General features: G+C 51.0%; 13 protein-coding genes across 13 annotated transcripts; 8 read left to right on the forward strand and 5 right to left on the reverse strand.

The window, feature by feature from the left end:
* Nucleotides 1–60: 60 nt before the first annotated feature.
* Nucleotides 61–1,618, forward strand: CDC73_2 (accessory factor associated with RNA polymerase II; the record flags this gene model as incomplete). Its single annotated transcript, XM_036771259.1, has 8 exons — nt 61–448; nt 495–625; nt 676–748; nt 832–858; nt 911–998; nt 1,051–1,325; nt 1,386–1,462; nt 1,514–1,618. 8 exons carry the CDS (start codon nt 61–63, stop codon nt 1,616–1,618), a joined length of 1,164 nt encoding a protein of 387 aa, XP_036637104.1.
* Nucleotides 1,619–2,511: 893 nt separating this feature from the next.
* PC9H_001610 (uncharacterized protein) lies at nt 2,512–3,477 on the forward strand (the record flags this gene model as incomplete). The annotated part of the gene is made up of 1 exon (XM_036771260.1): nt 2,512–3,477. The coding sequence occupies one exon, from the start codon at nt 2,512–2,514 to the stop codon at nt 3,475–3,477; it is 966 nt and encodes a 321-aa protein (XP_036637105.1).
* Nucleotides 3,478–3,808: 331 nt separating this feature from the next.
* On the forward strand, nt 3,809–5,589 carry PC9H_001611 (uncharacterized protein; the record flags this gene model as incomplete). The annotated part of the gene is made up of 5 exons (XM_036771261.1): nt 3,809–4,075; nt 4,132–4,200; nt 4,254–4,755; nt 4,807–5,115; nt 5,168–5,589. 5 exons carry the CDS (start codon nt 3,809–3,811, stop codon nt 5,587–5,589), a joined length of 1,569 nt encoding a protein of 522 aa, XP_036637106.1.
* A 197-nt stretch (nt 5,590–5,786) lies between these two features.
* PC9H_001612 (uncharacterized protein) lies at nt 5,787–6,591 on the reverse strand (the record flags this gene model as incomplete). The annotated part of the gene is made up of 3 exons (XM_036771262.1): nt 5,787–5,921; nt 5,978–6,316; nt 6,370–6,591. The coding sequence occupies 3 exons, from the start codon at nt 6,589–6,591 to the stop codon at nt 5,787–5,789; spliced, it is 696 nt and encodes a 231-aa protein (XP_036637107.1).
* Nucleotides 6,592–7,061: 470 nt separating this feature from the next.
* Nucleotides 7,062–9,184, forward strand: NGG1 (Transcriptional regulator; the record flags this gene model as incomplete). Its single annotated transcript, XM_036771263.1, has 6 exons — nt 7,062–7,320; nt 7,386–7,524; nt 7,572–7,642; nt 7,692–7,789; nt 7,875–8,459; nt 8,513–9,184. The coding sequence occupies 6 exons, from the start codon at nt 7,062–7,064 to the stop codon at nt 9,182–9,184; spliced, it is 1,824 nt and encodes a 607-aa protein (XP_036637108.1).
* A 176-nt stretch (nt 9,185–9,360) lies between these two features.
* On the reverse strand, nt 9,361–10,352 carry PC9H_001614 (uncharacterized protein; the record flags this gene model as incomplete). Its single annotated transcript, XM_036771264.1, has 3 exons — nt 9,361–9,737; nt 9,796–10,015; nt 10,074–10,352. 3 exons carry the CDS (start codon nt 10,350–10,352, stop codon nt 9,361–9,363), a joined length of 876 nt encoding a protein of 291 aa, XP_036637109.1.
* An 862-nt stretch (nt 10,353–11,214) lies between these two features.
* On the forward strand, nt 11,215–12,182 carry PC9H_001615 (uncharacterized protein; the record flags this gene model as incomplete). The annotated part of the gene is made up of 2 exons (XM_036771265.1): nt 11,215–11,234; nt 11,288–12,182. The coding sequence occupies 2 exons, from the start codon at nt 11,215–11,217 to the stop codon at nt 12,180–12,182; spliced, it is 915 nt and encodes a 304-aa protein (XP_036637110.1).
* A 374-nt stretch (nt 12,183–12,556) lies between these two features.
* On the reverse strand, nt 12,557–13,357 carry PC9H_001616 (uncharacterized protein; the record flags this gene model as incomplete). Its single annotated transcript, XM_036771266.1, has 4 exons — nt 12,557–12,659; nt 12,721–12,801; nt 12,857–13,191; nt 13,238–13,357. 4 exons carry the CDS (start codon nt 13,355–13,357, stop codon nt 12,557–12,559), a joined length of 639 nt encoding a protein of 212 aa, XP_036637111.1.
* Nucleotides 13,358–13,515: 158 nt separating this feature from the next.
* Nucleotides 13,516–14,343, forward strand: PC9H_001617 (uncharacterized protein; the record flags this gene model as incomplete). Its single annotated transcript, XM_036771267.1, has 3 exons — nt 13,516–13,584; nt 13,641–13,982; nt 14,035–14,343. 3 exons carry the CDS (start codon nt 13,516–13,518, stop codon nt 14,341–14,343), a joined length of 720 nt encoding a protein of 239 aa, XP_036637112.1.
* Nucleotides 14,344–14,601: 258 nt separating this feature from the next.
* Nucleotides 14,602–15,518, forward strand: PC9H_001618 (uncharacterized protein; the record flags this gene model as incomplete). Its single annotated transcript, XM_036771268.1, has 6 exons — nt 14,602–14,973; nt 15,029–15,092; nt 15,149–15,160; nt 15,214–15,257; nt 15,309–15,439; nt 15,494–15,518. 6 exons carry the CDS (start codon nt 14,602–14,604, stop codon nt 15,516–15,518), a joined length of 648 nt encoding a protein of 215 aa, XP_036637113.1.
* Nucleotides 15,519–15,674: 156 nt separating this feature from the next.
* PC9H_001619 (uncharacterized protein) lies at nt 15,675–16,649 on the reverse strand (the record flags this gene model as incomplete). The annotated part of the gene is made up of 1 exon (XM_036771269.1): nt 15,675–16,649. One exon carries the CDS (start codon nt 16,647–16,649, stop codon nt 15,675–15,677), a length of 975 nt encoding a protein of 324 aa, XP_036637114.1.
* Nucleotides 16,650–17,370: 721 nt separating this feature from the next.
* On the reverse strand, nt 17,371–23,954 carry PC9H_001620 (uncharacterized protein; the record flags this gene model as incomplete). Its single annotated transcript, XM_036771270.1, has 32 exons — nt 17,371–18,548; nt 18,615–18,737; nt 18,792–18,908; nt 18,963–19,085; nt 19,137–19,262; nt 19,325–19,444; nt 19,498–19,620; nt 19,669–19,743; nt 19,807–19,866; nt 19,923–20,045; nt 20,101–20,140; nt 20,197–20,223; nt 20,282–20,397; nt 20,453–20,704; nt 20,753–20,872; nt 20,923–21,045; nt 21,098–21,223; nt 21,285–21,476; nt 21,527–21,577; nt 21,630–21,703; nt 21,752–21,875; nt 21,932–22,236; nt 22,294–22,494; nt 22,578–22,653; nt 22,757–22,988; nt 23,070–23,118; nt 23,176–23,216; nt 23,274–23,326; nt 23,380–23,459; nt 23,529–23,686; nt 23,744–23,879; nt 23,938–23,954. The coding sequence occupies 32 exons, from the start codon at nt 23,952–23,954 to the stop codon at nt 17,371–17,373; spliced, it is 4,761 nt and encodes a 1,586-aa protein (XP_036637115.1).
* A 412-nt stretch (nt 23,955–24,366) lies between these two features.
* Nucleotides 24,367–26,147, forward strand: PC9H_001621 (uncharacterized protein; the record flags this gene model as incomplete). The annotated part of the gene is made up of 2 exons (XM_036771271.1): nt 24,367–25,345; nt 25,405–26,147. 2 exons carry the CDS (start codon nt 24,367–24,369, stop codon nt 26,145–26,147), a joined length of 1,722 nt encoding a protein of 573 aa, XP_036637116.1.
* Nucleotides 26,148–26,305: the final 158 nt, after the last annotated feature.

Below are 26,305 nucleotides of genomic sequence, written 5' to 3' on the forward strand. Positions count from 1 at the left end.
CCTGAACCTGAACTATTCACTCATTTCCAGGCTGGCCTCATCGCCGACAGCTCTCGAAACATGTCGGACTGCCTTCTTGCGCTGAGACAGGCCATAAAATCAAAAGCGGCCGTTACATTTACAAAAGACGGCGAATCAATATCTTCAGTATCCGCCGCAACCCACATACATGTTCCTCCCAATCACTCCTTCCCGAAGGACACCCCAACTCGCTACAGAAAGCCGGATTCCAAGTCTTCAGACCCTTCTGCGAACCCTCAAGACTTCTACTCTCTCGTCGCAATCTATGTAGCATGGATGCTGAAGGATCTCACGGGCTCGGAGTACATGAAGCAGTGTCGAGAACACGGTCTTTCTCTGGGCTATATCAGTATAACCGAGCGCAAGGCCGTAATAGACTGGCTGGAAGGGAAAGATACACACCCTGAGCGATTCGCCCCCCTCTCAGGTGAGTTGACGACGGGACGCGCGAACAATAGCTGACACTTTGCCAGACGCGAACTCTTCACCGTCCAAACGTAAATACGTCCCCGACACCGCGGATACCGAAGCGGTCAAGAAAATCAAGCAAAATGAAATCGAGCTCCAGGACCGCAACAGCGTGCTACGAGGCATCAAGCCCAACGTATGTTCAGTCTACTCCCGGCGCCGCGGGTGACTGATCGGGTTGTCTAGAATTTCTCCAATATCCGCGCCTCCTACGCCGACAAGTTGAAGAAGATGAAAGACGCTGGTAAACCAGGCGCCGGTGCGCTTCCTGCAGTGGGGCAATCGTCGACAGGTATGTATTGTTTAGCTAACTTGCTGCACGGAATTCTAAGCCGTTGATAGATCCCAAGATGGCCGCTCGTAAAGCTCGTGTGTACTCCATTTCTGCTGAAGTCTACGCGTGCTCAGTGACTACGTGCAGGCAACATGTATCCCATCATCATGATTTCATCCTCTCCAACCGCGCTCATCACTATGTACAACGTCAAAAAGTTCCTTCAAGAATCGGTGTACGTCTGTCCAACTCCTCCACGGATACTCCTCTCATAGTTTGCCTTCAAGCTTTGAAACGTCACAGGACGCTCGGAGCAGAGCCGCCGCAGAAGGGAATCCACGGCCGGAAGACATGATTCCAATATATCGCAAACGCACGCACATCGACTCCAGCGGCAAAGAAACTGAGCACCATGCACGGTACTTTGTCGTGGACAGCACAGAAGCTTTAGCAAAGTTCGGAGCTGACGCGTGGGACCGTGTGGTGTGTGTTATGACCACCGGTCAAGCATGGCAATTCCGACCGTACAAATGGAATGACCCAAGGCAGCTGTTCCACCACGGTGCGTTGGTTTAAGGGTTGATCCGAATGCTGGGTTGATTGTAGGCTGTGTGTGTTGTAGTCAAAGGAGTTTATGTGTCGTGGTCAAATGATCCAGCGAACACCAAAATCAAGGATTGGAATGTCACCGAATTGAAGGTGAGTCGCCTTCTATTTAGCGCCTGTCGCATATTCCCATTCTACGGATAGATCGATCCACACCGCCGACACGTCGATAAGGCCATCGTCGCCCACTTCTGGAAAACGCTGGATTCATGGACACTGCAGCATAAACCGTGGTTGATCAAGTCTTGATTAGCCTTGGTCTGTACGTTTCGATTTTGTGTTACTGTATATTTGACATCGCTAGTCGTTATTCTGCTGCTATGGAATGCATACTTCTGATACCCGATAGACCACCGTCAGCGCGAATGACAACCATACTTGCGCAGGTATACATCAACCGATGCCGGAAGTATGATCCGGAAGTATGATATGTCGGTGCATATATATACGATTAAAGAGTGTATGGGTCACTGTTTCCGGGTACCGCTTGCAGTCCAATGTACGTCTTTGATCTAGGGTATTCTCCTCTTCCGCTGACATGCTGTAGTGCTGATAAGCCACGAGGCATCTGTCCTGCGCTGATTCGTCTTATCTATGCCCTCCTGAAATTGCCAGAACTTATTCAATGGCAGATGGTGAACCGCCGCATCGCCTTTTACTTCTCGACCTGCACTCCACGTTCTGGATCAACCGTCCGCAGGTCTTCCAAATCGTAGCTTGGCATCGTGTTTTAATGGCGCGCGTCCTCCTGAGTCGTATTCAAGCTCGCTGGTGACTCGTCGATTTTTATTGGATGCTGTCCTTAACTTTGCCCAGGTGGCCTGCGAAATCCTCGATTCCAGCTGCCGGGCTGGAAACTTCGGGACGCGTACCTGTGCATAAGCTAGCTATCGAGCTGTGGGTTTAGAATATCTACTGCGACCCGTATAGAAGAGAAGCGTTCAGGCGCCTCGTTGCGCGCAGTATGTTTCCCCGTTCAGCCTTCACCTTCGACAGTGATATTACCACTTCACAATGCTGTCCTGGGTTCCTGAAAGCCTAAGTAACTTAACCATCTTCACGCAAAGCCTCGAGGTAGTTGCCCCACTTCCCATGTACCGTACGTAGCTATCAATAGCATGCCGTCCGCCTATAAATGCAGTATGACCGTTGGCAGTAAGATAGCAAGCAACAGCAACAACATGTCGTTCTATCTCCTTTGCGGTATAGTGACAACTATTGTCCTTACCAGTTCATCCTCTCCTTTTTATTTTCCTCGTTTATCGACGTCGCCAACAGCGCAAACTCAGCAAATTATAACTTATATACAGAATTTACGCGACACCGCCGGCTTTGAAACCGGCGGTATCCCGCGCCCCCAGATCCCCTCCCTAGCCCTACCCTCCCTCCCCAGCCTCCCGCTCCAGCACACCTTCTTCCGCGACCCACGCGACCTTATCCCATGTATCGCCTTGTTTGCCGTTTTTGTCGGCCTATTCAAACACAAAATCGACATCACCGAGCGCGACATCGCCTTGATTACCCATATCTCGGCTTTCGCAGCAGCATCCCCCAACAATCCCCACACTCTGCTTCTCGACATTGATCCCACTGTCTACCGCCAGATCGCGGCCCATCTCCGCCGGTTGACTCCCCCGGAGTATTTCCCGAGCCAGTCGCGCTGGGATACCCACACCATTATGCTCGCATGGGAGCCCCTATGGCGCCTCTGCGCCAATACCCTTGCTTCCACGCACGATAACGACCCAGCACGCCGGGCGCTGAGTGCCTTCTATTCCCAGCCCACTGCCGCGCAGTTCCGCGCATCAGACCACGGTCCTAGCGTCCAGACGCTGATCGAGTCCGCAAACCCACTTTTGCGCGAGGGGGTCACCCCTAACGCTTCCCCTTTCCTTTCCACCTCTGTTGTCGGCCGTCCACTGGTCGCCTTCACACGATGGATTTTCGGGAGCCAGAATGAACGTGGTAGCCCAGCCCCAGGTAACGTAGAAGCTGGGAACGGTGCCCGACGCGATGGTAACGGTGCCGCATTCATTCCGGAATGGATGCCTATGGCTGCCGGGATCATCGTCGCCTCGATTCTTCACGCATCGGAGGCATCCGTATAGATATTACTTGGAAGGCATGACAGGAATTTTAGTACTTTACTTGGTACTTATACGAACATACTTGACGCTGTACGATTTGACTGTACTACAACAGACACTGCACTATGTGTTATTCATTGAATTGCTGCGAATGCGGGCCACAGTGCGTACGCAGCGACATTGACACAAGTACAGCCGCCTGCGTGCTGCAAGGGATCCTCGAGGATTCATTCCGAGTTACTGGAGCCGTGACTTGGTCGTCCAAGAGTTACGGGCACGTGCCGAGGGCGCTAAGTCGATTCGCATACTTTCTATTCCAGCGCACCAGTTCCCTCTATCTAGTTTCGTGGAAATGAACCCTCAATCCCCAGGAAACCCCCGCATCTCAGAAGAGAGCGAGTCCTTCAACTCACCGCCAATTCCTTTGAATCCGCTTGCAGCCCTCGACGGGAAATACACATCGTATCTGAACGGCGACCTTGACGATGAAGAGGACGACGATATTGCAGACCAGGGTAGTCGAGCTCTCCTCGGCTCCCGTGAGGGAACTCGCGGCCGAGAAAGAGTAGCCAAGTTTGCCACCGGGCTGTGGCCTCAGATCAAGGGCATTGTCATCGAGGTGCGTTCGCGGCCGTTAGTGTTTTGCCAGGACGAGACGTGTTCATCTAGATTTAGAGCGCACCAACGCTGCTTCTGACTACGGTCGGGCTGCTGTTCACCGGCGAACTCCTGGATCAAGTCTCAGTACGTGGCGGGCCTTAATGACATTCGGGATACTGCCACTAACGCCCCTGCAGCGCTGGCGTGCCATGAAGGAGGTCGACCAGCTCATTATGATCATACCCGTAGTCTTGAATCTGAAGGGAAATCTGGAAATGAACCTGTCTGCGCGTCTTGGCACTGCGGCCAATGTTGGCGAACTGGATGATCCAAAGACGCGGCGGGGCATGATACTGGGGAACCTGACGTTGCTGCAGGTGCAGGCCGCAGTTGTATCGTTTGTCGCTGCGGGCGTATCGTTGATACTCGGCCTGATGATACCCAAAATGAAGGGCGTGCAAGCCAAGATAGACGTTCGCCACCCGCCCGTCCGAATTCCCCTTCACGAGGAAGGGAGGAAATCTGGGTTCCCAGAGTACGTGTCATTTTGCAAAAATTCATTCCCCCAGTCTCACGGGACGATTAGACTGATCATGGTCTCTGCGACGGCAATGACGGCGGCCAGCTTATCAAGCCTCATCCTCGGTTCCTTCATGTGCTTCCTCATTGTCGTGTGTCGACACTTCGGCCGTGACCCCGGTAATTGTCTGATATACGTTTAATTACTCTCTTGTTCTGAAACGCTCCTAGATAATATCGCACCACCAGTAGCGTCGTGCTTGGGTGATTTGGTGACTCTGCTGCTTATTGGCGCGACTTCTACCGGGTTGATAGGTTTCATACATACCCCGCTACCTTTAATCGTCGGACTTTCAGTCGTGGGGGTCGCGACAACGTGCTTCTTCTTGACACGTCGTAATGAACATGTCAGAGAGCTCGTGAAAGAGGGCTGGTCGCCGCTGTTCGGTGCCATGGTTATTAGTAGCTGCACGGGTATAGTGTTAGACCTCTTTGTCAGTCGATACGAAGGATTCGCCTTGCTTGCTGTCGTCATCAGTGGTAGGAGCCCGTTGCAGATAGTCGCGGAAAAGTGCTCAGTTCATGTTCATAGGTCTTCCTGGTAGCGTGGGGTCCATCTTCGTGTCCCGGTTGTCGACAGCACTCCACGCCGCTGCACTACCATCCTCCCCAGCACCATACAGGGAACCAAGCCCGCTTGTGGTCATGATCACCCTCATTGTGATCACAATCCCCGTCGAAATCATCTTCCTCTCCATCCTCCACGGGCTCGGCTGGCTGCGGCTACCCTTCGTCTTTGTGGCATTCTCGATATTGTTCTTCTGCTGTGCCGTTACTGCTTCCTTAATAATCGCCCGGGCGTTGACGAACTTCCTATGGAAGAGGAAATACGACCCAGATATGTACGCCTTGCCGATACACTCAGCGTTAATGGACCTAATAGGGCAGCTGCTCTTGGTCCTATGCTTCGAGATTGTGTCGCTGCTGGGCGTGACGATTCATGGAAAGTCGTGAAACGGGCGTGTTGGTATTGCTATATAGACCTACTGCATATGTAATTTTATGCATAATTCACTTGAAAACTCTGGGTGGGGTGCGGCCTGGGACAGGATAATTCACCACCAAGCTCGAGTCAGATTCCAGGTCTTGTTCCCGTCGATGTCTGAGCAAGGAGAGCCCTTCTTGTCAGTTTCGTAGCCGCACCAGAAGTATCACGCTGACCGTCTTGATCCCGATGGAGCATCAAGGACAACGAGCGAATCATCTCCTACGTATGAGGGCGGTCTTGGTTGCTTTCGGAGGCTCTGTTTACCCAAGGCCCGTAGTTTCTTGTTGGCCAGATGGAGCTACCGAGGGGACGCATCTGAGCAAAATGATTTGATGATAGAAATAGTATAGAAACCTGTTTGTCCTTCTCTTCTATGACTTGCTGCGCGGCGACTAGCTCAGCGGAACGCTTGTTATACTTCACCTCTTGATTTCGGGCTTTTGTCAGTGCCCTTGCTAACTCAGTTCGTTGAGTGTCGCAAACAGTCCGTAGTTCTTCGACCTCGTGCTCGGCCGTAACGAGTTCGACCTGGAGCGCTTCTACGTCCCGCAGTTCCGTCTTTAAACGTCGGTTCTTGTGCTCCAAACGGGAGATCTTCTCTTTGAGGGCAATCATTTCTTTCGACATTTCGTCCACACGCGAGAATATGGGGTATATTCGCTGTTCGAGTCCTTCGGCGACTTCCAAGAGCCGCTGAACGGTTGTAAACCTCATGCACAAAGACGAACGGACTCGGGGCTGCTCACCGCCTGGACTTGCTCTGGTCGGACAGCGGGGGTTACAGCGGTGATCTTTGTTGCAGCTTTCTTGATGCTGACTGCGGGGGACGCTGCATCAATCTGCCCCAGGCCCTCAGCGACCTCAGCCATTAATTCCATCCCAGAGACCGAGAAATCGACGTAGATCTGATGGGGGTCCTCAGGACGTTTTGGGGTGTTGCATATCGCACAGCTGGTGCGGCGCGACATTTTGTCGGTACATTGAGTGCAGAAGCCATGCCCTGTCGCACCAGACGCCCTCCGTAAGAATCGTCGAGATCTTGATCACGTCGACCAGCCTTCAAACGCACCGCAATGGAGGAAACGAAACTGTGAGATAGAGTACTTTTCTTGGCAGATAGTACAGTTTATCTTGACCATGGTAGACGCGAGTTCAACTTGTTGGAATCCTGGCTGTGGAACTGGCGGTGACAATGAGGGCGAGAAGACAAGGGACGTGGTCACAAGCTAAAGTTAACTGAAGGTCACATGATCACAGTGTCGTGTGAAATGCATTCCATTTGTGGGTATGATTTGCTCATTCGCATCTTGTCCTCGTACTTCGCACAAATTCGGCGTAGCGTTCCACAGGGGCAGAACCACCCCGATTCCTATACTAACGCTGCGGCGCGAACGCCCTGGTGAACCAGTGGATTGGTTCTGACCACGACGTCTGCAGTATGTCCTCAAAACTTAGGTCGTTCAGCCCGCCTCCGCCGCTACGTTCTTCACTTGTCAAGAGTCCCCCAGATGCTGTGCCGCCGACGGACGAGCTCCAGTTGCTTCAAACGGAGCTCATGCTTCTAAAGCAGAAGACAATGGATAGAGCAAAGAAGGCCGGAGAGGACCTGAAAGCTCTGGAGGAATCATTCAGACGGATGAAGGAGCGAGAGAAAGGGAAAGCCAAGGCCATTGATAGAGTGAAGCGCGAACGCGATTGTACGTGTATTCTCCTGCGCGCACGCGTCACCTACTGATCTCGTCGTACCAACTATGGGCGCTAGATACACCCCTGCTTGAAGCCGATGATTCGAGGCTATCCAATCCCGTCCATTCGCTCCCATATAAACCTCGAAATACATCGATACCGCTGGGGTCAATACCACCATCATCTACGCGCTCGTCTCTTGACCCCCGGCGATCGTGAGTGCCGAGGATGATTATTGTGACATATCTAACCATTCACCTAGCCTCGCCGACGATGCGCGGAAGAAGAAGAAGAAACGGAAACGAGATATCGACGACAGCGATGTCGAGATGGGTAGGTGTCTTTAGTCTCATCCTCCGACGGTTGCTTATAAGGTTCTCAGACCCTCCGCGACCACGAAAGGCAACTCCTCCGGTCACCCACATACATCCCCCAAAGGCACTTAAAACGACACCCTCGGTTTCGCATCCTCCTTCAAAGGTAACTTGGCCTGAATGTATTGGCTTGGTATTGGGCTAACGACAGACAGCCTCAGCCGGGCCCCGACTTCACCATCCCCCCACAGCGTTCCCTTCTGCCTACCCGACCTCCCCTTCCACCGACACCTGTTGCGGGACCAAGCAAACCTACAGAGGTAATGGAAGACTTTAGCAAACTGAAGCAACCTGCGCAGACTGTCGTAGCCACATTCTATACCAGTATCGAGCCATGGATACGTCCAATTAAGGAAGAAGACGTGGGTTTCCTAGAACACACAGGGGACGAGGTCGAACCTTTCATCATGCCCAAGCTCGGTCGACATTATACGGAGCTATGGGAAGAGGAGGATATGGGGATTTTGGCGATGCCTTCCGATGCAGATCCTTCGATATTTGCTCCGCCGGATCCTAAATTTGAGCCGTCGCAACTGGGTGAAACTGATGTCTTGAATGAGGAGAAGGGACACGGACCACTGACGGAGAGAGTTATCGCGGCGCTGTTACCCGCCCCAGACTTGACTTGGAAAGGCGTAAAGGCTGCGGAGGACGCGATGGAAGGTCGTCCTGGTGGTAGTGGAGCAGCAGCGGCGCGAAGGGAGAAAATGAACGTCACCGATTTGGAAGCCAGAATCCGAGATACGATGCGTAGTAATGGCCTGCTAGATGGCATGGTATGTGTCTCATTCTTGGATCTCTTGACTATTAGACTTACAATCTCTAATAGCCTGATTACTCAGAAAAGGTCGACGATCCCATATCTACCGCACTTCGGCAAGCACAGCGTGAATTACGTGTTGTACTTGCGACGAACAAGAAGCGCCGAGAACGTCTCGTGGCCATCGCCCGTGATCGGCTAGCCTACCAAGAATACGTCGAGCTTCGTGATTCGATTGACAAGAACATCAATTCCTTATTCTCGAAGTTGCAGAAGAAGGACGGCCCAAAGCTTGGGAGGAAAAAGAAAGGCAAAGCCTCTGAAGCGGCCGCTCCTACGCCGGTGCCACAGAAGACAAATGGTAATGGGGGCAAGCCTTTGGGTGGAATATCTGCATTGCCGCCATGTCCTGCGGCGCTTGGATTAGGGCCTGACGACGAGAACAAGTTGGTGTTACCGGAGCACCTGAAGCAGTTGGTGGAGACGAGGCGGCAATGGGTTGACCAGGTCGGAGCGGTGTTTGAGGAAAAGGAGAGGGAGGAGCCAGGGAGAGTATGGGGTGTACCGAAGGAGAGTGTATTCAGAGGGATTGAAGACGAGGTTGAGGCGTTGTTGTTGGGTGGCTATGGGAATGGGAAGAAACCCGACTCACCGGTGGAACGACGTCAGTGGACCAGTAGCACAGGCGCGAGCGGTCATGGCAAAGGAAAGACGAGAGCCGATGCGATGGATGTTGGATGATACTTGCGGCACCGCCTTTTTATTCGTCGATTCTTCACCGCTGCTAATTTTATTATCTATATGAGATATTGTCTACAAGTCTACCTGGCTATCCTTCCCCTACTCCTGCGCGTGCATATGCAATTGAATCGCGTATAGTTATTTCGTAGGAAGGGACTATGATGACATGGTAATTATCAGGATTTTTTTACTTTCTTAACTTTCTTTGGGCTGCTCTCTTCCACCTTCCGTTTCTTCGTTTTGGATTTTTCCTTGGCAGGCTGAGACGCAGTAGCCGGCGCGTCTTTGTCACTCTTCTGTCCCGATGTCGGTTGCTCTGGGACCAAGACTGCATCGACTTCCATAGCCTCTTCATCCCCTGGGCTGTTGATGTCTGCGGGGGTCACATCGCTTATCACTTGGGAGCCAAAAGGCATGAATCGATGCTTGAGTGATTCCTTGGGGTACGAGTGACGCGGTGGATTTTGGAATAGGATTGGTGCGGATGGGGTGTTGGAAGTCGGAGTAGCGGGTTGAGCAGAGAAAACCAGACGGCGGGCGATAGGTTTGGGAGCTAAGAAGGAAGTCAGTAATCAGCTGGTGTACTTGGAGACCAGTCTACCAAGACATACCACTGAATAATTTCCCTTCCTTGCTTTTGCGAGGCAGGAGGCAAGAAAGATTGCGAATTTCCTCTCCGACCACGGGACTGTTGGCATCAGCGTCCTCGCCCTCCCCTATTGCCCATATATCGTAATTGGCAAGTTTGCGTTCTAGGACCCCAACTTTGGTAGAATGTTTGGTAGTTTGTGGGAGCTCGATGGAAAGATTTTCAAGATATTTGGGTTTGATCTACGAGGCCCAGCATCAGGTCGTGATAGCTACGATGGCGATGGCGTGAATGACTCACACTATCAGGTATCCGAAGAAGCCAAAGCTCACAATTCCCATTCGACTCTACGGCATCCCAATCGAACTCCCCGTAGTCCACACTCTCGTGGTTAAGCTGTATTGCGTTGGGTGGCGGTTGATACGCAGCATTGGCGCTGGATCCCTCGTTTTTACCATGTCCTTCCTTGCCTTTATCTTTCTTGGATTTCTTCTTTGCTTTCGGTTTCGTCAGTCGTGGAGGTTCTGGGGTGGAATCATGAGGAGGAGGAGAGTTGGAAGACGACGCAACGGAAGCCATGACAGTAAAGAGAATCAGATGCTCCACACGCCAAACTAAGCATCACTCAAGGTGAGGAAAATTATTTTAGCAAGGGTAATCCAACACATACCAGACCTGGGTGCCGCTGAAAGTCTAAATCGACTTACGGACTCGAATTTTTGAAGGCGATCAGTAGAGGCCCCCGGTAATACAACCAAACAATATATTTACCACTTGGTTACCGACTCAGCATAAGCGCCCAGCGTGTTTATTCCTCTTCGCCATTCATTTCTATCGAGTGCCCAAAATGTGCCCGACTGCGCGAACGCCACATCTGCAAGTTGAGTCCAGCGCAGCAGCGTAATTGTCTAGTGACAGATTATATAGTATACTCCATGTGAATCGGACATTTCGATCCTCCCAGTTCAGACTACCCTGCTCAGGCTGCGCATCCTAGCAGTATCCGCAGCAAAGCAAATTCTTAACGTGTTAACTCGTGCGGTGTAGCTCACGCGACGTGTCCCATAGTTTCACCGTTGGTTGTTTGTCGTGGTCACTTCATGTGTGTAGGCGGTCTACGCGGGTTTCATCAAGATGGGATAAAATCGCATGTATCCAGTATCCAGTATTTGACTTATATTCTCTGCCCTTGTCGTGAATCTTGGTTCATCCGATACGGCTCCCCAGCAAAATGGTCCTTCCCCGCTTCTCGCTCAGCTGGATATACGACGGCAACAACACATATGAACGCTTGCCCATCTCCGATCACAAATTTTCTACTGAGTCTAGAAGACAAAGCTTCCTCAGACAGAATCTTGTTTCGACAGCTTCAATACTAGTGCTGTTAAGCACGACAATAATTTTGTTCGTCAGGCTTGTCAATCTGCGAATATACAGCCCAATGGACGACTATCAAATTATGTAAGTCCTGACCGCCCTTGACGTCTGCCTTGGATTTGACTTCGTTTCCTCAGAAATCCTTTCCCACCGGTCGCGCACGATCGCTCGAATGCCACTCAACCAGATCCAAACACTTTCGCCGTTGTCTCTACCCTTTACTCGAACAACTACGCGATATCTACGGCCGTCCTTGCCCACTCCATCCGCAGAGTAAATTCGACCGCGCGCCTGATCCTCCTATACATCGACGGGCAAGTGTCTGATGAGGCCCTCTGCATAAGCAGAGCCGCAGGATGGGAGTTGCTTGCCGTGCCTCGAATCGCTCCTCCCAAAGGCGGCAAAGGAGTATATTATCGATTCCTCGATCAATATACGAAACTCAACATATGGGGCCTGGATAAACACGGCATCGACCGCCTGGTTTATCTAGACGCAGATACGCTCGTCCGCCGAAACTTCGATGAATTGTTCGATCTCCCGTTCAATTTTGCTGCCGTGCCAGATGTGTACGGGCCGGACAGCGTGCGAGGGTTCAGCCTTACGTTCAACGCGGGGGTCATGGCGATACGAACGTCGTCTGCCGTCCTGGAGCATATGAAGAAGAAGATCGGGACGGCGAGGTATCCAACAGGACAAGCGGAACAGGCTTTCCTGAACTTGTATTTCGGAACCAAGGCCGCACGCCTCCCCTATATTTACAACGCCCTCCTGTCAATCAAGAAGCGAAGCCCCGTCGTGTGGGAAGAGTTGCAGAGCGATTTGTCTGTCGTCCATTATACCGATTGGAAGCCATTTTTGCTGGAGTCTCAGCCGAGGGAAAAGATCCTGGCGCCCGAAGAAACCGAGACAGCGATGGATATCGCTCAACGAGATCACGAGCAATGGGCCGAGGAATTTGGGTGGTGGCGTGCTGCATATCATGGTCTGATAAAAGAGCGCGGGATAGATTTGAGCAAGTGCGTTCTATAAAGAACATGTAGGTGATTATGTTAATTTTTCATGTATTGATAACTGTATTACTCGCCTATTAGCATGTTCATTTGTTCGCAGTTGAGAAGTGTAATTGAGACGCTATACCTTGATTTCTATTCCTGTACCCCTGGATAAGGTTATTTCAGTCAGTCCGTCCAATTGGATGTCAGAGTTATGGAGGCTGGAAGAAACAAGGCCTTAGCGATGTCCGTCTGACGAACGCTGGGTCTACGTCTTGTGAGACCCGGCGAGTAGAAGGATATCAGTCAGAAAGCTGGAAAGCGGGCACATGAAATATATCTGATATGTTGGCTCAAGTGGCCTCCCACGAGAAGACTCAAGACAGACATAGAGCGAGCAATCCGTATAATTCAGTCAACTGGCATCGCATCGCTATTTGCAACTTTCGCGATTTTCTTCTTTGCGCGCGCCTTCGCAGACTTCGATAGATGGCGGCGTAGAGGTGCTTGATAGCTTCCACACCATGGCATTTCGATAAGTTACGACAGCTTGATGATGTGGTTAAATAACTCACGTGGCTCCCTTGTCCGCCAAGTCGCCCAACGGTTCCACTGACAGCGTGATCTTCATATAAGGAGTCTGTTTCTGCTTCAGGCTGCATTTGAAGATGGTTTCGCAAGGAACTAGCCGCGAGTAAAGATAGTACTCACTAGTTTTTCCCCTCCAATGCTTGTAGGATGCTGGCCGTCCGCTCCTCCTCCGCGACCTGAGATTGTTGCTTTGCGGGTTCAAGGTCCTCGAGGCAACCAATTTCGTTGTATTGGTGGAGACCTATTAAACGCGGTGATTTGCTGCTGGCCAAAATCTTCAAGTATTCCCTCTTGATGATCTCTACTACTGAGATGAGTCTTGGAGCGAGGTCAGCTCCTCGATCTGACTTTGATGGTGGCTCTATTTTGGCCTCGACGAGGTCCGTGGATCCGTTGAGCAAGTGGTCGAGTCCCAGGGGCAGAGTGTGCAAGATCAATGTTCCTTGAGATTTTTTCTAATATGATATAAATGTCGGCTACATTAACGAAAAGAAGACCTACCTCGAAAAAGTTCAGGGCGAAGGATACCCAGTTCTGTATCTTGCCATGAGAAGTGATGCGTATACAGTGCGTTTCCGCGTCCTGCGCTTCGACGGCGGCATCCTGGTTCGGTTCATCCATCAACCACGCTGAGTTATCCGACTTGGGCTTTCAATATTTCGAGCTGCTTCGAAGTTCGAATGAAGACGAAGTAAAGAAAAGGGGTGATCCACACGTGACCCATCGTGGTCGTAACTTTCACACCGCTGAGATGATTCCGGCTTCCGTGTACCTCAGCGATGGACAGTGCTCTAGCTTCGCCAGATGGCTCTGGTAAAAAACGAAACAGTGGACTTCATTGGACTATTGTACGTCTCGATTTCTTACTCGGTCTATCTACCTTCTCTCACAATTCAAAATGTAGGTTGCGACAGCTGGTGCCGGCTTACTCGCCATAGGTGTGCCTCTGGTTTATCTGCTACGACAGAGAGCAAGCCGGACACTTCTACGCGAGGCTCCGCCACGACGTACCGCTTCCCAAAGTACCACCCCTCTCATCTCTGGGAATACTTCTCGCATCGCAGCGGCAGAAGCAGCGGCTATGCCTTCAAGACCCATTGTGCAGGAGACAGGCCAAAACGTGCCCGTGGACGATTTCAATGGTGCACTTCACTCCGCGAAAGCCTTTGGGCTAGCTACGCTCTTGGTGGCGGCCAGTGCTACTGCGACTGTCTACGGTGTCAAAACATGGATGGGTATTGAATCCGTAAGCATGTTGTTTCGAACAGTCCGTTTCTCACTATACTGATAACGCGTAGACCGAGGAGTTTGCGCATAGAATGCGCGCTATACTTCTTGCTAAGATGCCTTCGTTGTCAGAACGAATACACAGACTCGCCGACCCTGAGGACGACGATGGTAGCCAAGTGCTCGACGCGCCGACAGTCTCGACATGGAATTGGCCAGACGCAGAGCAGCGTCTGAAGGCTGTATTTGAGAAAGACGGGTTTGCCGCGTGGATCAAAGCTGCTGGGCGCGAGCTGGAGGTGGAAGGGAGATTGGAGCGTTCAAAACGTTTTGGAACCGATCTGAAAGATAATTCCTCCATCAGTAATACATCATCGTAATACGCGTGTACCACAGAAGGATGCTCCGGTGCATTGGGCGTCGGCGCTCTTGCTTTTGAAGTACTCAAGGACCCGCTGAGCACAGGTCTTGCTCCCCGCCATACCCTGACGAAACAAGAGCGGCCCTTGCGTCCTCCCATACAGAAGCATCCTCGGATGTTCCTTCGTACCGTTCACCCCTGTGAAGGTATAAAGACGCAACCTTTCTTGCTCACTTCAGTAGTCTCATACAGACTTCCTCATTCCACTCCAATACCGATGCGCTGGTCTTCTGCACTCCTCTCAACTCTCACCCTGGCACTCGTGGCGAAGTCGCTGCCCAGCAGCGGCATCAGCCAAGAAGTGTTCACGGTCGATGATTTCGATCCTAGCCTCCCGGAAGCCGGTGAAATCGTCTTCGAGCCTATGCATTTCGATGCGGAGGGTTTCGATATCAGTGAAGGAGAAATGGATGCAGCTATCATCGCTGATTGGAAGACTGAAGTCGTGAAGCAACACAACGCTTACCGTGCTCAATATGGTGCACCAGCGATGACCTGGAGCGATGCTTTGTATCCTGGCACCCAACAGTGGGCCAATCAATGCAAGTTCCAGCACAGCAACGGGCAAGGCAAATACGGGGAGAACCTGGTACGTGTATTGAACACCATCAGGACCCTCAGAGCGCTAATTCCACGATTTTCAGGCTGCTGGAACTGGGGGTAGCTACGGTTTCTCGTCTGGTCTCAAGTCTTGGATGGACGAAGCTTGTGAGTTTGTGTCTTTCGAGTCCAGCGCACTGATCTCACACTGTGCTGCCATCCAGCTAAATACGATTGTGAGATCCAGCAACATAATGACTTTTCGCCTCCGCTCACCCTGCATCACTAGACAATCACCCCGGATTCTCGCAGGCAACTGGGCATTTCACTCAGGTATGGCGACAGTGGGTACAACGAGCTTCAATCCTTTCATATGTCCTCTAGGTTGTTTGGAAGAGTAGCAAGCAAGTCGCTTGTGCCATCGGAAACTGCAGGGGCGGGACTATATTCCAGCAGCCATCCAAGTATGTTGTCTGCCGTTACAGTCCGCCGGGAAACTTCGCTGGCCGCTATGTGTACGTGATGATCAATTCACTGAACCTAACAATTCTGAAACCAGATACTGGCAGGGAGAACGTCGGACGCCGCAAGTAAATCGTGTGAACAGCCATTTCAAGTAGTGTTGAATATGGATCTATCTCGAGCGAGAATATATGGATGATGCTGAAACCTGTACACGGGTGATACAAGGGTATATACAGAGGTGAATGTGGCCGTGAATGAAGAAGATCGTGTTGGATGCCAGAGACTTCAAACACGCCCATCCTGCCAACCCATCAACTTCCAGAGTCTAGGGACACCGCCCATCCTCGACTCTATCAAATCTACGGATTGTGGTCTTTGGAGTCCCTCCGTGCAAGTTGATGATTCCGTGAGGGCGTTCGTTTCGTAATGTACATAGAAGGGGCCAAACGTCGCTTCTCTTGGGGTGGGGTTACTGGGACGAAACAGCTCAGGCATTGCCTTGGCGCGTTCGGATCCAGGGCTTAGAGGTACTGGTAAGTCCTCATTGGCGAGGGCCGGGGAAGGTGGGGGATTGCGTGGAAGGTGATCTTCGTTATTCCGCCAGCTCCTGTCGTGATACGCGTCGAGATAGGGGTAATACGCGACCGGGGACGATAGCGAGTGTTCATTGGCACCCTCAATGCCATTCGCGTAGTCCTCTGCGGGCGAAGTGGTTTCTTCACCGCTTCCTCCCGTAGACCCATCTCGGTCAATGAGCTCGCCAGTCGAAGCGTCGCAAGATTGATAGTCTGTTTCCGAAGTTTCCGAATCAGACTCTTCCAAGCTCTCTCCGTGCTCAACTTCCAGGCATGCGAATGGATTGTTAGGTGATGGCTTATCATGTAGCGCGCGGTGGACGCGTCGTGTTGTCTCCGCGCGTCCGTGTTTCCTAGGTGCGGGATCGAGAATAGACATCTGCCTGGGATTCCCCGCGACGCGTTCTCGTTCTTGAGGGTTGGCTTGGAGGTTCTCCTTAGTTGATTTATGATTCTTCGTCATCTTCGCGTTTCTGATTGCCTGAGTACGCGCTTCCTTGGGTGGTACCGAATCAAGGATGTATGTAGGGGGCGCGATTAGGGGGTCCCCGACGCGTTCGAAGACGTGTTTCGCGTCCATCCAGCCGTTGGATAGCGATAGGATAGGGTGAGCCTGATAGTGCGTTGTTCCTTGTTCCTTCGTCCGGAAGCGAGCGGCGTCCGCGTATGTCAGAGTTGTGGCCATATCGCTATATCGTTATGTCGTGAAGGGTGGGAGCTCCGATCTGTTTCTTGATAATCCGGCGTTATACAGTCCCGTAATTGTTCTCCGCAGTCTAAGGGACTTTCTGTGGAATAGTTCGTTCAAGCGATAAGTAGACCTTTTATACTGTGTTACAACTGGGGAGATCGAGGCACTTAGGGGTGGGTAATATAGAATGTCTGCGAGTTTTTGTTCTACACCAATATCGCTTTGAGCTTTTTTGTAGTGGCTTTGCTTGTCAGGATACAGGTAGCTTGTGGCCTCTATATGAATATGTAGTCGATACAAGCATTTCGAAGCTTGATATCGCTATGTCAAAGATCGGAGGCGGCGACACCCTTGTGTTCTACCTTCTGCCTGCGGTCGTGGTGCACGGCTGCCACAGCATGACGATCCGGGACAATTTGCCTCTACATATTCATAGTGGTATATGATTCAGGTCCAAGCACTGCGTGCTACTGTCGATCTGATCTGTATACCACTTGACAACCTTGAGCCTCTCTGGCTGTGAGACAAGAACACGGCGGCGGACGATTGATTGGCAATCCCTACAACATGTAGAAGCATGTCATTAGAGCGAGATAAGGTATATTGGTCGTAATCTATTAAGAGACATGTATCTATTAGTCTACTGTACAGTCTACTGTATATGTATAAATGAAGTATAATGACTTGTCGGACACGTTTTCCGTCATGTTCGTGATTACATTACAACACAGACGCGGCCGTCATATTCCTCCGAAATCTCGTCGGCTGTTTCTGGGTTGGTATCGTCAAGGTTGCTCTCAGTCGCTTCCCCGCCCTCAGCAGCGTCCGGAAGAGCATGTTCTTGGATTGGTGAAACTTCGGGCGTGGTGCCACGAATCACTTCACTGTCCTCTGCGGGCTCTGCGGCAGATGGCTCTTGTGACACTGGCCTCTCGGTGGCTGGTCCGAAGTCGTCACAAACGGGTTGGAGCAGCGGCGGTAACGGTTGCTGCGCTTCGGGACGATTTCGGTCGTCCTCCGGGTCCACACTGGATGACGCCTCGCTCCCAACATGAGCTGTATCGGAACGAGTAGATATCCTACTCCAATCAATAACCGTCCGCGGAGTTCTCTGCCCTTCAGTGCCTTCTGACGTCTCGTCCCAGTACTCTAACGCCAGTGGTCTCTCCGGAGACGAAATCGAAATCCCGTCCTCGCTAGATGCAGGGTCCGTATCGGGGGGCAATGGGAGTGGAAGTGGTTCCGTGTTCGTATACGCAGGGTTCACTTCGGTATGACGAGGTTGCGTTGGGTAGGTGTCCATCGAATGGGCCAAGTCCGACGGGTAACGTTGCTGGCTTTCTTCAGTACGACCTAAGAGTAGACCCAACCAGTCGTTTTGCACTATTGCGGGCGGGCTCCCTGGAGCATCTCCGTTGGGTTGTGTTCCGACTTGAGGCGGTGAGTCGTGACGGGAAGCTGAAGGCTCTTCTTGCTCAGGCGGAGAGTATTGGACGGCGGCATCCACAAAGCCTGGAGGCATCTCGTATGTTTGATCACCTTGAGGAGGAGGGAGCCTGGTGCTAAAGGTCGGCGACCCGAAATTACCGTCTTCGGGCGACGCTGGGTGGACCAGGAATGAAACCCGTTTAGTGGGATGGGGAGAGTTATCGTCGGCTCGGGATTTCATGGCAGATTTATTGACCGCCGGACCCCTTGCACGCTCACGCTCTGGTCCATCGGAGGCAACCTGCACTGGGGTTGATTCCCCTGCAGAAAGGAGCGACGCCACCTTGCGACTGGCATCATCCATGGCTTGTCGCTCACTGTCATTTTCAGAAGCCCAGTACATGTTGCGCAAGCGCGCTTCAAGACCACGGATCGAGACCTTGGAAAACTTGGGAAGGAATCGTGCTGCATGTCGATTGATTGAGATTGATAAGGAGGATCAAAAGTGCGCATAAACGAACGGGGACTCACGGTCTTGAGCCAACTCGGTTAAACAATTTGCGGCCACCTCCCGGAGTTCCGCAGACTCAGAGCGAAGCAACGCGGTCAGTTCTTGTAAGATGTTGACGCCAAGAAGCTGCTCCCGTGAATCATCTACATTCAGTCACTTGAGGAACCCCCACCCTGTAGCGAACCAAACCAACGCACCGTGTTTTGTTATTTCGTATAGGCAGTACACCATCGACACTTCGGTATTTTGACCTCGGAGTAACCGTTTCAAGTCAAACAGAACGTCGACTTCGAGGAATTTCTTCCGTGTATGATCTACATAATGTGAGTATGATAAATATCTTACTCCACGTGTCTAACACAACTGACCAAATTTCAGCATATTCGTCAGCATTGCAATCACTTGTTGACGAATGTTGCGGTTCTCGTGGTCGGTCAGCTTCACGGTCCGTTCAATAAGCTCTTCGATGCTCAAGAGAGTCCTAGAATCCTCTATACACCAACTTAGTACACGCAAAAGCGAAGGAAGGCCGAAATGTGCACCATAGTCAAGCAGTTTGCTGAGGACTTTGAGAGTCGCTAAAACGATAATGTAATTACTCTGGTCGCCAAGTTTCTCTTGCAAATGGATTAGTAGATTCGCCTCCAAAAGGCCGTGGCGGAGAGTATCTAACGAGGATCACCGGGGCGTTAGTCATGTTACACGAGTAGTCCAAAGCGGATGTATTCACCGTGGGTCACCATGGATGTTAATACTTGTAAAGCCGATAGTGCATAAAATGAGGTTTGCTTGATGGCTTCAAATAATGACGACGTGAAGCGCTGTTCCAGCATTCTCTCATGTATATCGGCTGAGAAAAGGATTGTTACATATACGGTTAGGAAAGGTTTGAGACGGTCGTACCCTGGAAGGAGGATGCAGCCATCACGTTTACGGCCATCGCCCTGATGTGGGGATGCTTGCTAAAGCTTTTTTGCAGCAAGACGTTGAAGATGTCGTGGCCCAAGATACTGGAGCGCGAATCGTCTGAATGTCGTTTAATATAGAGCACTCCCAGACATATATACGACACACCATGTTCAATGAACTGCCAAATGATTTCGAAAGCAGCAGTTTGTAGTTGTCTGGCGGAGTCATTTATCAAGTGACCTAGAGGAAGGTAGTATGGGCGATCAAGAAGTCCAAAAATCAATATCTAGAAGAAACCCGGACCATTTTCTTCGAACAGCGAGTCTAAGAAACCAGATCGTAATATCTCGGCGCGCAGTGGATCTAAAGATGTGTTGATGTCGTTAGAGGCTTTGTATAGCGTGCAGCAGATTACCCACCGTGTTGAATCAACTGTGCTATAACTTTCAGCTTGGCTAGAACTACCAGTTGAGGCCTAGACTTCGAAAGGTCCACCAAGTCATGAATGATATTAAATTGGAGAAGCTTTTGGTGCATATCATCTACAACGTATATCTTATTAGTGATAAGATTGAGGGCCTATGTGGAAACTCCTACTGTTGTTGATCAAGACGTTGATGGTATCCATCACAGCGCTCTGAATTGTAATATTCAGAGAATCGATCGCTGAAAATATCAACTCTAATATGTCACCATCCAAGGACTTCCGACGGAAAATGCCTGTGCGATTGTCAGTTAGCATTATTTGCGATAGTCAGCAAAGTTGCTCGCCGTGAACGCCAAGCTTCCCAATAAACCAAAGCATCCTCTCATTGACGAACCAGTCGACATCCGTAAGGCCTCTTCGAATGATCTCACCCACGCTAGAGCCAAGCAAGGCGAAGCGGGTGATATCTAGATTATGCCATAAGTATCTTTTAAGAGGGTTCGGTCTTGTTAAATAGCCTACCGTTGTTGGCGAGCCGTGCTAATGCTTCGATAATATCAACCTTGTCGTGGTAACTACCTCTCCAATTCCGAGCTACCGCTGAAATCAAAGCTGGGCCTGGAAGTTCGCTGAGAGCGACACTGGGGTGAGGCACAGTAGTTTCGACAGCTATTTTCAGTAAATCTGCAAGCGTAGCGGTAGACAAGAAATGGGTAGAAGGCATATAAAGCCTCTGAAGAATTTTCGATTCGAGTATCGCCTCACGCGAAGTATCTATTCACGCGTCGTAAATGAGAGATATCTGTAGAGAATGCGACATACCCTTTCTGACCATAGCCAGTACGAGTGACGTGACACAAGGCCAAACGGTCATCAGATCATCTGCAGGAGCTTCCGAAAGAATGTTGAGTAATGGGGATACCAGTATAAGGTTGTCGTCGCCTATGGGTCATCAGCATGTGATCAAAAAAACAAGCTTGCTGCCCACTCACTTGAAGAGACTAGTTGAGTTAGAACAGAAACAGAAAGGCGTTGGATATGCCACTGATCTTCGCGTAGACATTCTGCGATGACTGAGAAGAGCTGAAGCTGCTGCAAGATTTCGAGGAGCTCTTCTAATGAAATATTATTAAAGTTCACTTCGGTTTGTGTCAGAGGTTTGCTCACCATGCTTGACCAGCTCTGCTAAAGCGATCAAAGCGTCGCAACGAAGTTCATAGGCCTCTGTTGCTTTGATCTTTGACAGAAGCCCATTGATAAGCGGCGGATGCAATAATCTGGGCCGCGAATCTTCTGTAGAACAGGATGATTCAGCTCGTCACTTCCTTTTCTAAGGCCAAACATGAATACCGACCATAACTGACTAGCTGCCCAAGAATCTGGCAAGCGTGGCGCTGGAATGCAACCTCTTGTAGATAGGGTTGAAGCTCCGATGACAGACTTGAGGATTGTTCGGAGTTGTTGTCTTTTAAACTGTTCAGTAGAGTGTGGATGAGGTCAGACTCTCCAGGAACAGTTTGCTCCAAAAGTTGATGTCGAAATCGGACTAAAGCGGCGCATTTAAGACATGGATTCATATCTGTGCGCACAACTCACCGTCAGCAAGAAGATATGTACTTAGGCCCAGTCGCTTTTTGAATAGAGGCTCTGGAGCAATCGTATTGGAATCAGTGTCCTTTGTCACACACGAAGGGCATACCTCTGTAAATCAGCATCAGCACAAGGTCGGGAGATACGTTGTTCTCGTGCATGTAGTTAGCAAGGGCTTCCGTCCTACGCGTTGCTAAGTCAATGGTATTCCTCAGGTTCTCTGATACTCACTGGCCCAGCTTGACAACGATATACGAAGCGGTAACCTGATGCTCAAGGTTCTTAAAGGTGATCATCGCGTCCAGGAGTCTCTGCGAGACATTGTCAACCTTCAACAGAGTCCTACATCCTTCTCCTGCGGTATATGTTAGATGAAACGCGGAATGGGCGCAAACTCGTCGATGCACATACCAGACCACGTCATGACTTCGAGACGGTGCAACCATAAACTCGGCTCGGACGTGTCCTTAAGAGTCTTGAGAGTATCAAGGCATTGACTAGCGGTCGACTGGTTGAATATATCCATTTCTAGAAGGTCCTCCCACCCTTGCGTCCACTGCAGGTCGGATCTTTTGCCCCGCCCAACCAACGCATCCCATCCTCGGGTTGCATTGGGTGGTAATATGGCTTTCGGTCGATATGGATCTTCGCAAAAGGCGACGGATGCATGAATCTTCTGACCAGGCTTGATAATCCGTCCTTGCCCGGCGTGAGGTCTATCACGTACTTCACATCAGCCTTCTGTGTGGCAAAAGAGCAGTTAATCCACCCACTTCCAAACCGTGGATGTCGCACTCTTGTACGATAACCTCTTCACGGGAAGGTATTCCATGGGAAGCCAGACTGCTGTCAGGGATTCATGCACTTCGGATAAGTTCTCCCATTTCCAGTCGACTCGAGAAGGATGAGTCTTAAGTCCTGCTGTGTTTGCTTCGTAAGACATCCAGAGGAGCGCTGCGTGACCACGATCGAGTCTGTTATTTTGAACATTCCCTCCACCGCTATGTACAAACCGAGTGAGAGATTGTCAAGAAACCGATAGGGCAGAACTACGAACATATCGGAGTGAGTCCCGGGAAACCACACTTCCTTCACGCGTGGATTAATCGGCTCTCTGTCAACGTCGATTGGCTCTTGGTAGACCGAAGCGGCCTTGGTCTCGCCTATGTTCATATATCAACAGGAATCACCCTTTCAACTGTCCCAACTCACGTAGAGGTGGCATGTTCGAGGCACCTTGATCAGCAGGTTGCTCAGCAAATGTGGCGCCACCATGGGAGTACTCGGGCAGAAATTTAACGCGTCGTTCATCCAGAGCAAGAGCGTGACGAAAGTAGCAGCAGGTCTTCTCTACTGCATCAGTGCCAGGGAGACTTTTATCCCGTACGACACCGATCGAAGAGACGGTGTCCCAAGCGCCAATGAAGTGCACCTTGACGTCTTTCCGCGAGAATGTTTGCTTAAAGCTCTCCGCGGGAGAGTGTGTGGTTTGCGTTTCCGTTGGGGGTAGGCCTAGGGCTGATTTGGGCTGGGGAGGCTCAGGTCGTACAATGGCATCTGGATCCTGCGCCGTCTGTCCAGCGTACAACTCGTATGCACTGGTGAATCAACCATGAGTTTAAAATCTAGCAACGGTGAGTTTCGCAGGCGCTCACAATGGGATTTGCTCTTCATTTCCTTTATGTATTAATCCAACCTACATGTGTTGGCTCAGAGGTGCAATTTCCAAGAATAGACTCGAGACGAAGCCAACCTTCTCTATCATTGCCGCAATGGTCCGCACTTGATAGGCGCCGCGAGAGAAGCCTAGAAGTCGTCAGCCTACTGACGCTAAGTATCCACAGCTGACACGTATGCACCGAACAAGAAAATACGATCGCCATCCTTGTAGTTATCAACCAGCCAGCGGTACGCAGCCATGATAATTCGTTCAAAATTCCTGCATGGTCCGGTCCATCAATACTAAGCCTGCTTTGCACAAAGAAAGATCGAGACCGAGCCAACGTACCACGCAATGGCAAGGTCAATCTTATTATCAAGGCGAAGCTTGACGTATTTCAAGGACCTCATAGACGGTTTCGCATACGTCCCGATTCCGCTATTGTAGTACGTCCGCTGCGTGTTATCCTTGTCTAGCTGATGGTACAACTCTATGACATTGGTATTCTAGAAAGGATTAGTAATTCATTACCTGGAAGAAGCGCGTCCGTGACTTCAACGAACCTTCTGTCCGAACTGATTGGAAGTTCCGTCAATGCAAACCACGATATTCCTGGCTTCCTCCGAGCAGCCGCAGTGCATGAACCGCGGTTCCGGTGGTTCGAACGCGTAGTAACCCAGGGCAGACGATGCGGGCTGACTTCAATGACCAGCGTTAAGTTCGTGCTCTGACCGTCACACAATTTTGAAACGCGTACTCTTCGGATGACCCCATTTCACTGGGCGTGGCCCACGTAGGGGTGGAGTTCAAGTACTTTGCACAATGATTTGAGTTGTCGATCCGGTGATGATGCTGTTAAAAGATGGTTGAAACGGGACATCTGGCGCCAATGGTCGGAAGCAATAGAGCCATAACTAGAACTGCAGCGCCGAGTTACGTAACGCGTCTGTTCTACCTGTTTTGTTTCGACTCGGACATGTTGTATCGTGCAACCATTCCCTTTGTGTCGCCGACTGGGTTCGAGTAAATTGCAGGAGAAGTTCAGAAAGGTCTCAGTGGAATCTGCTTCTTGCCTTGTCGGGATAGGCCACGTGATAGCCGGGGATCCAGGAGGTAAATATGATCGTCGTCCTTCATTCCAAGCCACGTCCCACTGAGGCGATACTGCATGATGTAGGGGACCGGGATGTACAGGGCTAATACCTACGCGGACGACTCGCCGTTTATTCCCCCTATCCCTTCTGCTTCACCCTCAATCCCCTCTTCCGCTGGTGCGACTGCAAGTGACTACTCCGGCTACCCGTCGGTGAATGGCGACATTCCGCCGCACTCCTACAGCCCTACAACATACTCCCCTCATCGTCCATTCGTCCCTTCAGACCCCCCAAACGGCACTGGCAGTCCCTATGGATATCCTATCAATACACCTGCCCCATACTTTTCGCCCCAGCTCCCATGGGCACCCTTACCGCCACAAGGAACGGCCGAGCATCATTTCCCTGGGTATTACCCAGGATCGCCCACATTAATATCCTCGACTCTGCCTACCCCACCTGTGCCAGTCTACCCACTGTTCAGCAATGAGCCCTCAGTAGGCTGGCCACTCCCACGACCCAGAGCGTTCCAATCACCGCATATGCCATCCGTTCATGAAGACGGTCCCCAGAACCCAATGTTTCCTCACCATACCCCAAATCTCACCCACCCTGGTTCTACTCCGACAATCATCCCAACGGTGTTTCCAGGTAGTGGGATAGCATCATCTCCGTGGCTTACCCCTCCCTATCGTACAGTTGCTGGCCCAATCAATCAAATGATATACCCCGTATTTCAACATCCCGGTGCATCTCCCGGTAGCATTCTGAAGGTATCACCAGGGAGTCAGAACCTCGAAAATCGACCTCCGGTTCAAGGTGTACAGCGCGCCCAAACCTTCCCACATGCGCACCCTAGTGAAGTGGCAATTTACCCTCATACATCCCCTCGCGACGTGTTAAACGGACCAACAAGTGACCCGAATCGCAACTTTCCAAGTGGTACCCCAATATCTCGTCTATCCGGTCGGCCCGAACCAATGCCAATGCCAGTGCCAGCGATGCCAATGCCGGTGACCTACGGACTTGACTCACAAGTAGCTGTGGTCGCAACCGACCCAACGAAGCCAGGTACGCTTGTTACGAATCCTCTAGCAACAACTAAAACTAACAAAATCTCGCTACCTGAGTGAATCCTTTTGACCCCGTTTCCGCGACAATCCAGATCAACCCGCTGCTTGTACCTCCGGCTGCTGTAGATCGGCCGCACTTGAAATGGGACATGACACATCCCACAAATTACGGCGATTTTGCTGTCGAATTTGAGCAGCACTTATGGCAACCTGCAACGTCACCTGCGACAACATCCCTCTTCATTATGTTGGAGGATTTTCCTTGGATGATTACTGTCGATGCATCTCGCGAAGACCTAGGCGTCACCTGCACGGACGTGATCAACGGTATTGCAGAATGCATGTACTGTCTAGCTAACGAGCAGGACTACAAATATGTGGGCGATACCTCGGGAGGCTCCATTGAGGACAATTACCGCAGGAATCGCTCCCGTTTACAAGGCATCCCTAGCCTTCAACAGGGCATTCGCCGACTAGACTGGCTTGGGTTGAGATCGGCTTACGGGGGTATAGAACTCAACGACGCCTTGGTCAAGGCCACCCTTGGCGATGATGCTGCGCCCTTTACCTTCGTACTCCTCCGCCAAGAAATCCTCCTCCGTCAAGAAATCCTCCTCCGTGACGACCACAGTGATTCTTCTTCACCTCCTTCGGTTATCTACGCGGGGAATCTGGGGACGCCAGTGCAACCCCTTGCTGCACCATTGTCGATATTCATTCCACCTATGCCAACATCAGAGACCAAAACAGACAGAGCTGTGTTCAAGAGATTGCTAAGAAACTTCAACCTGTCAAGATGACGGTTGATAGAGTTCCTTGCTGTTGTATAGGGTTTTTGTAGGCTTGCGTGCGGAATAAGTCTTGGATCCCGTACATATAGTATCGTATTTATACACTCCGCCGTATATAGTCGAGTATAATGTACAAAGCCAGGGATTAATGTATGAGCCATTGTACG

Source organism: Pleurotus ostreatus (assembly GCF_014466165.1).
Source record: "Pleurotus ostreatus strain PC9 chromosome Unknown scaffold_1, whole genome shotgun sequence".
In the NCBI taxonomy this organism is placed as follows: Eukaryota; Fungi; Basidiomycota; class Agaricomycetes; order Agaricales; family Pleurotaceae; genus Pleurotus; species Pleurotus ostreatus.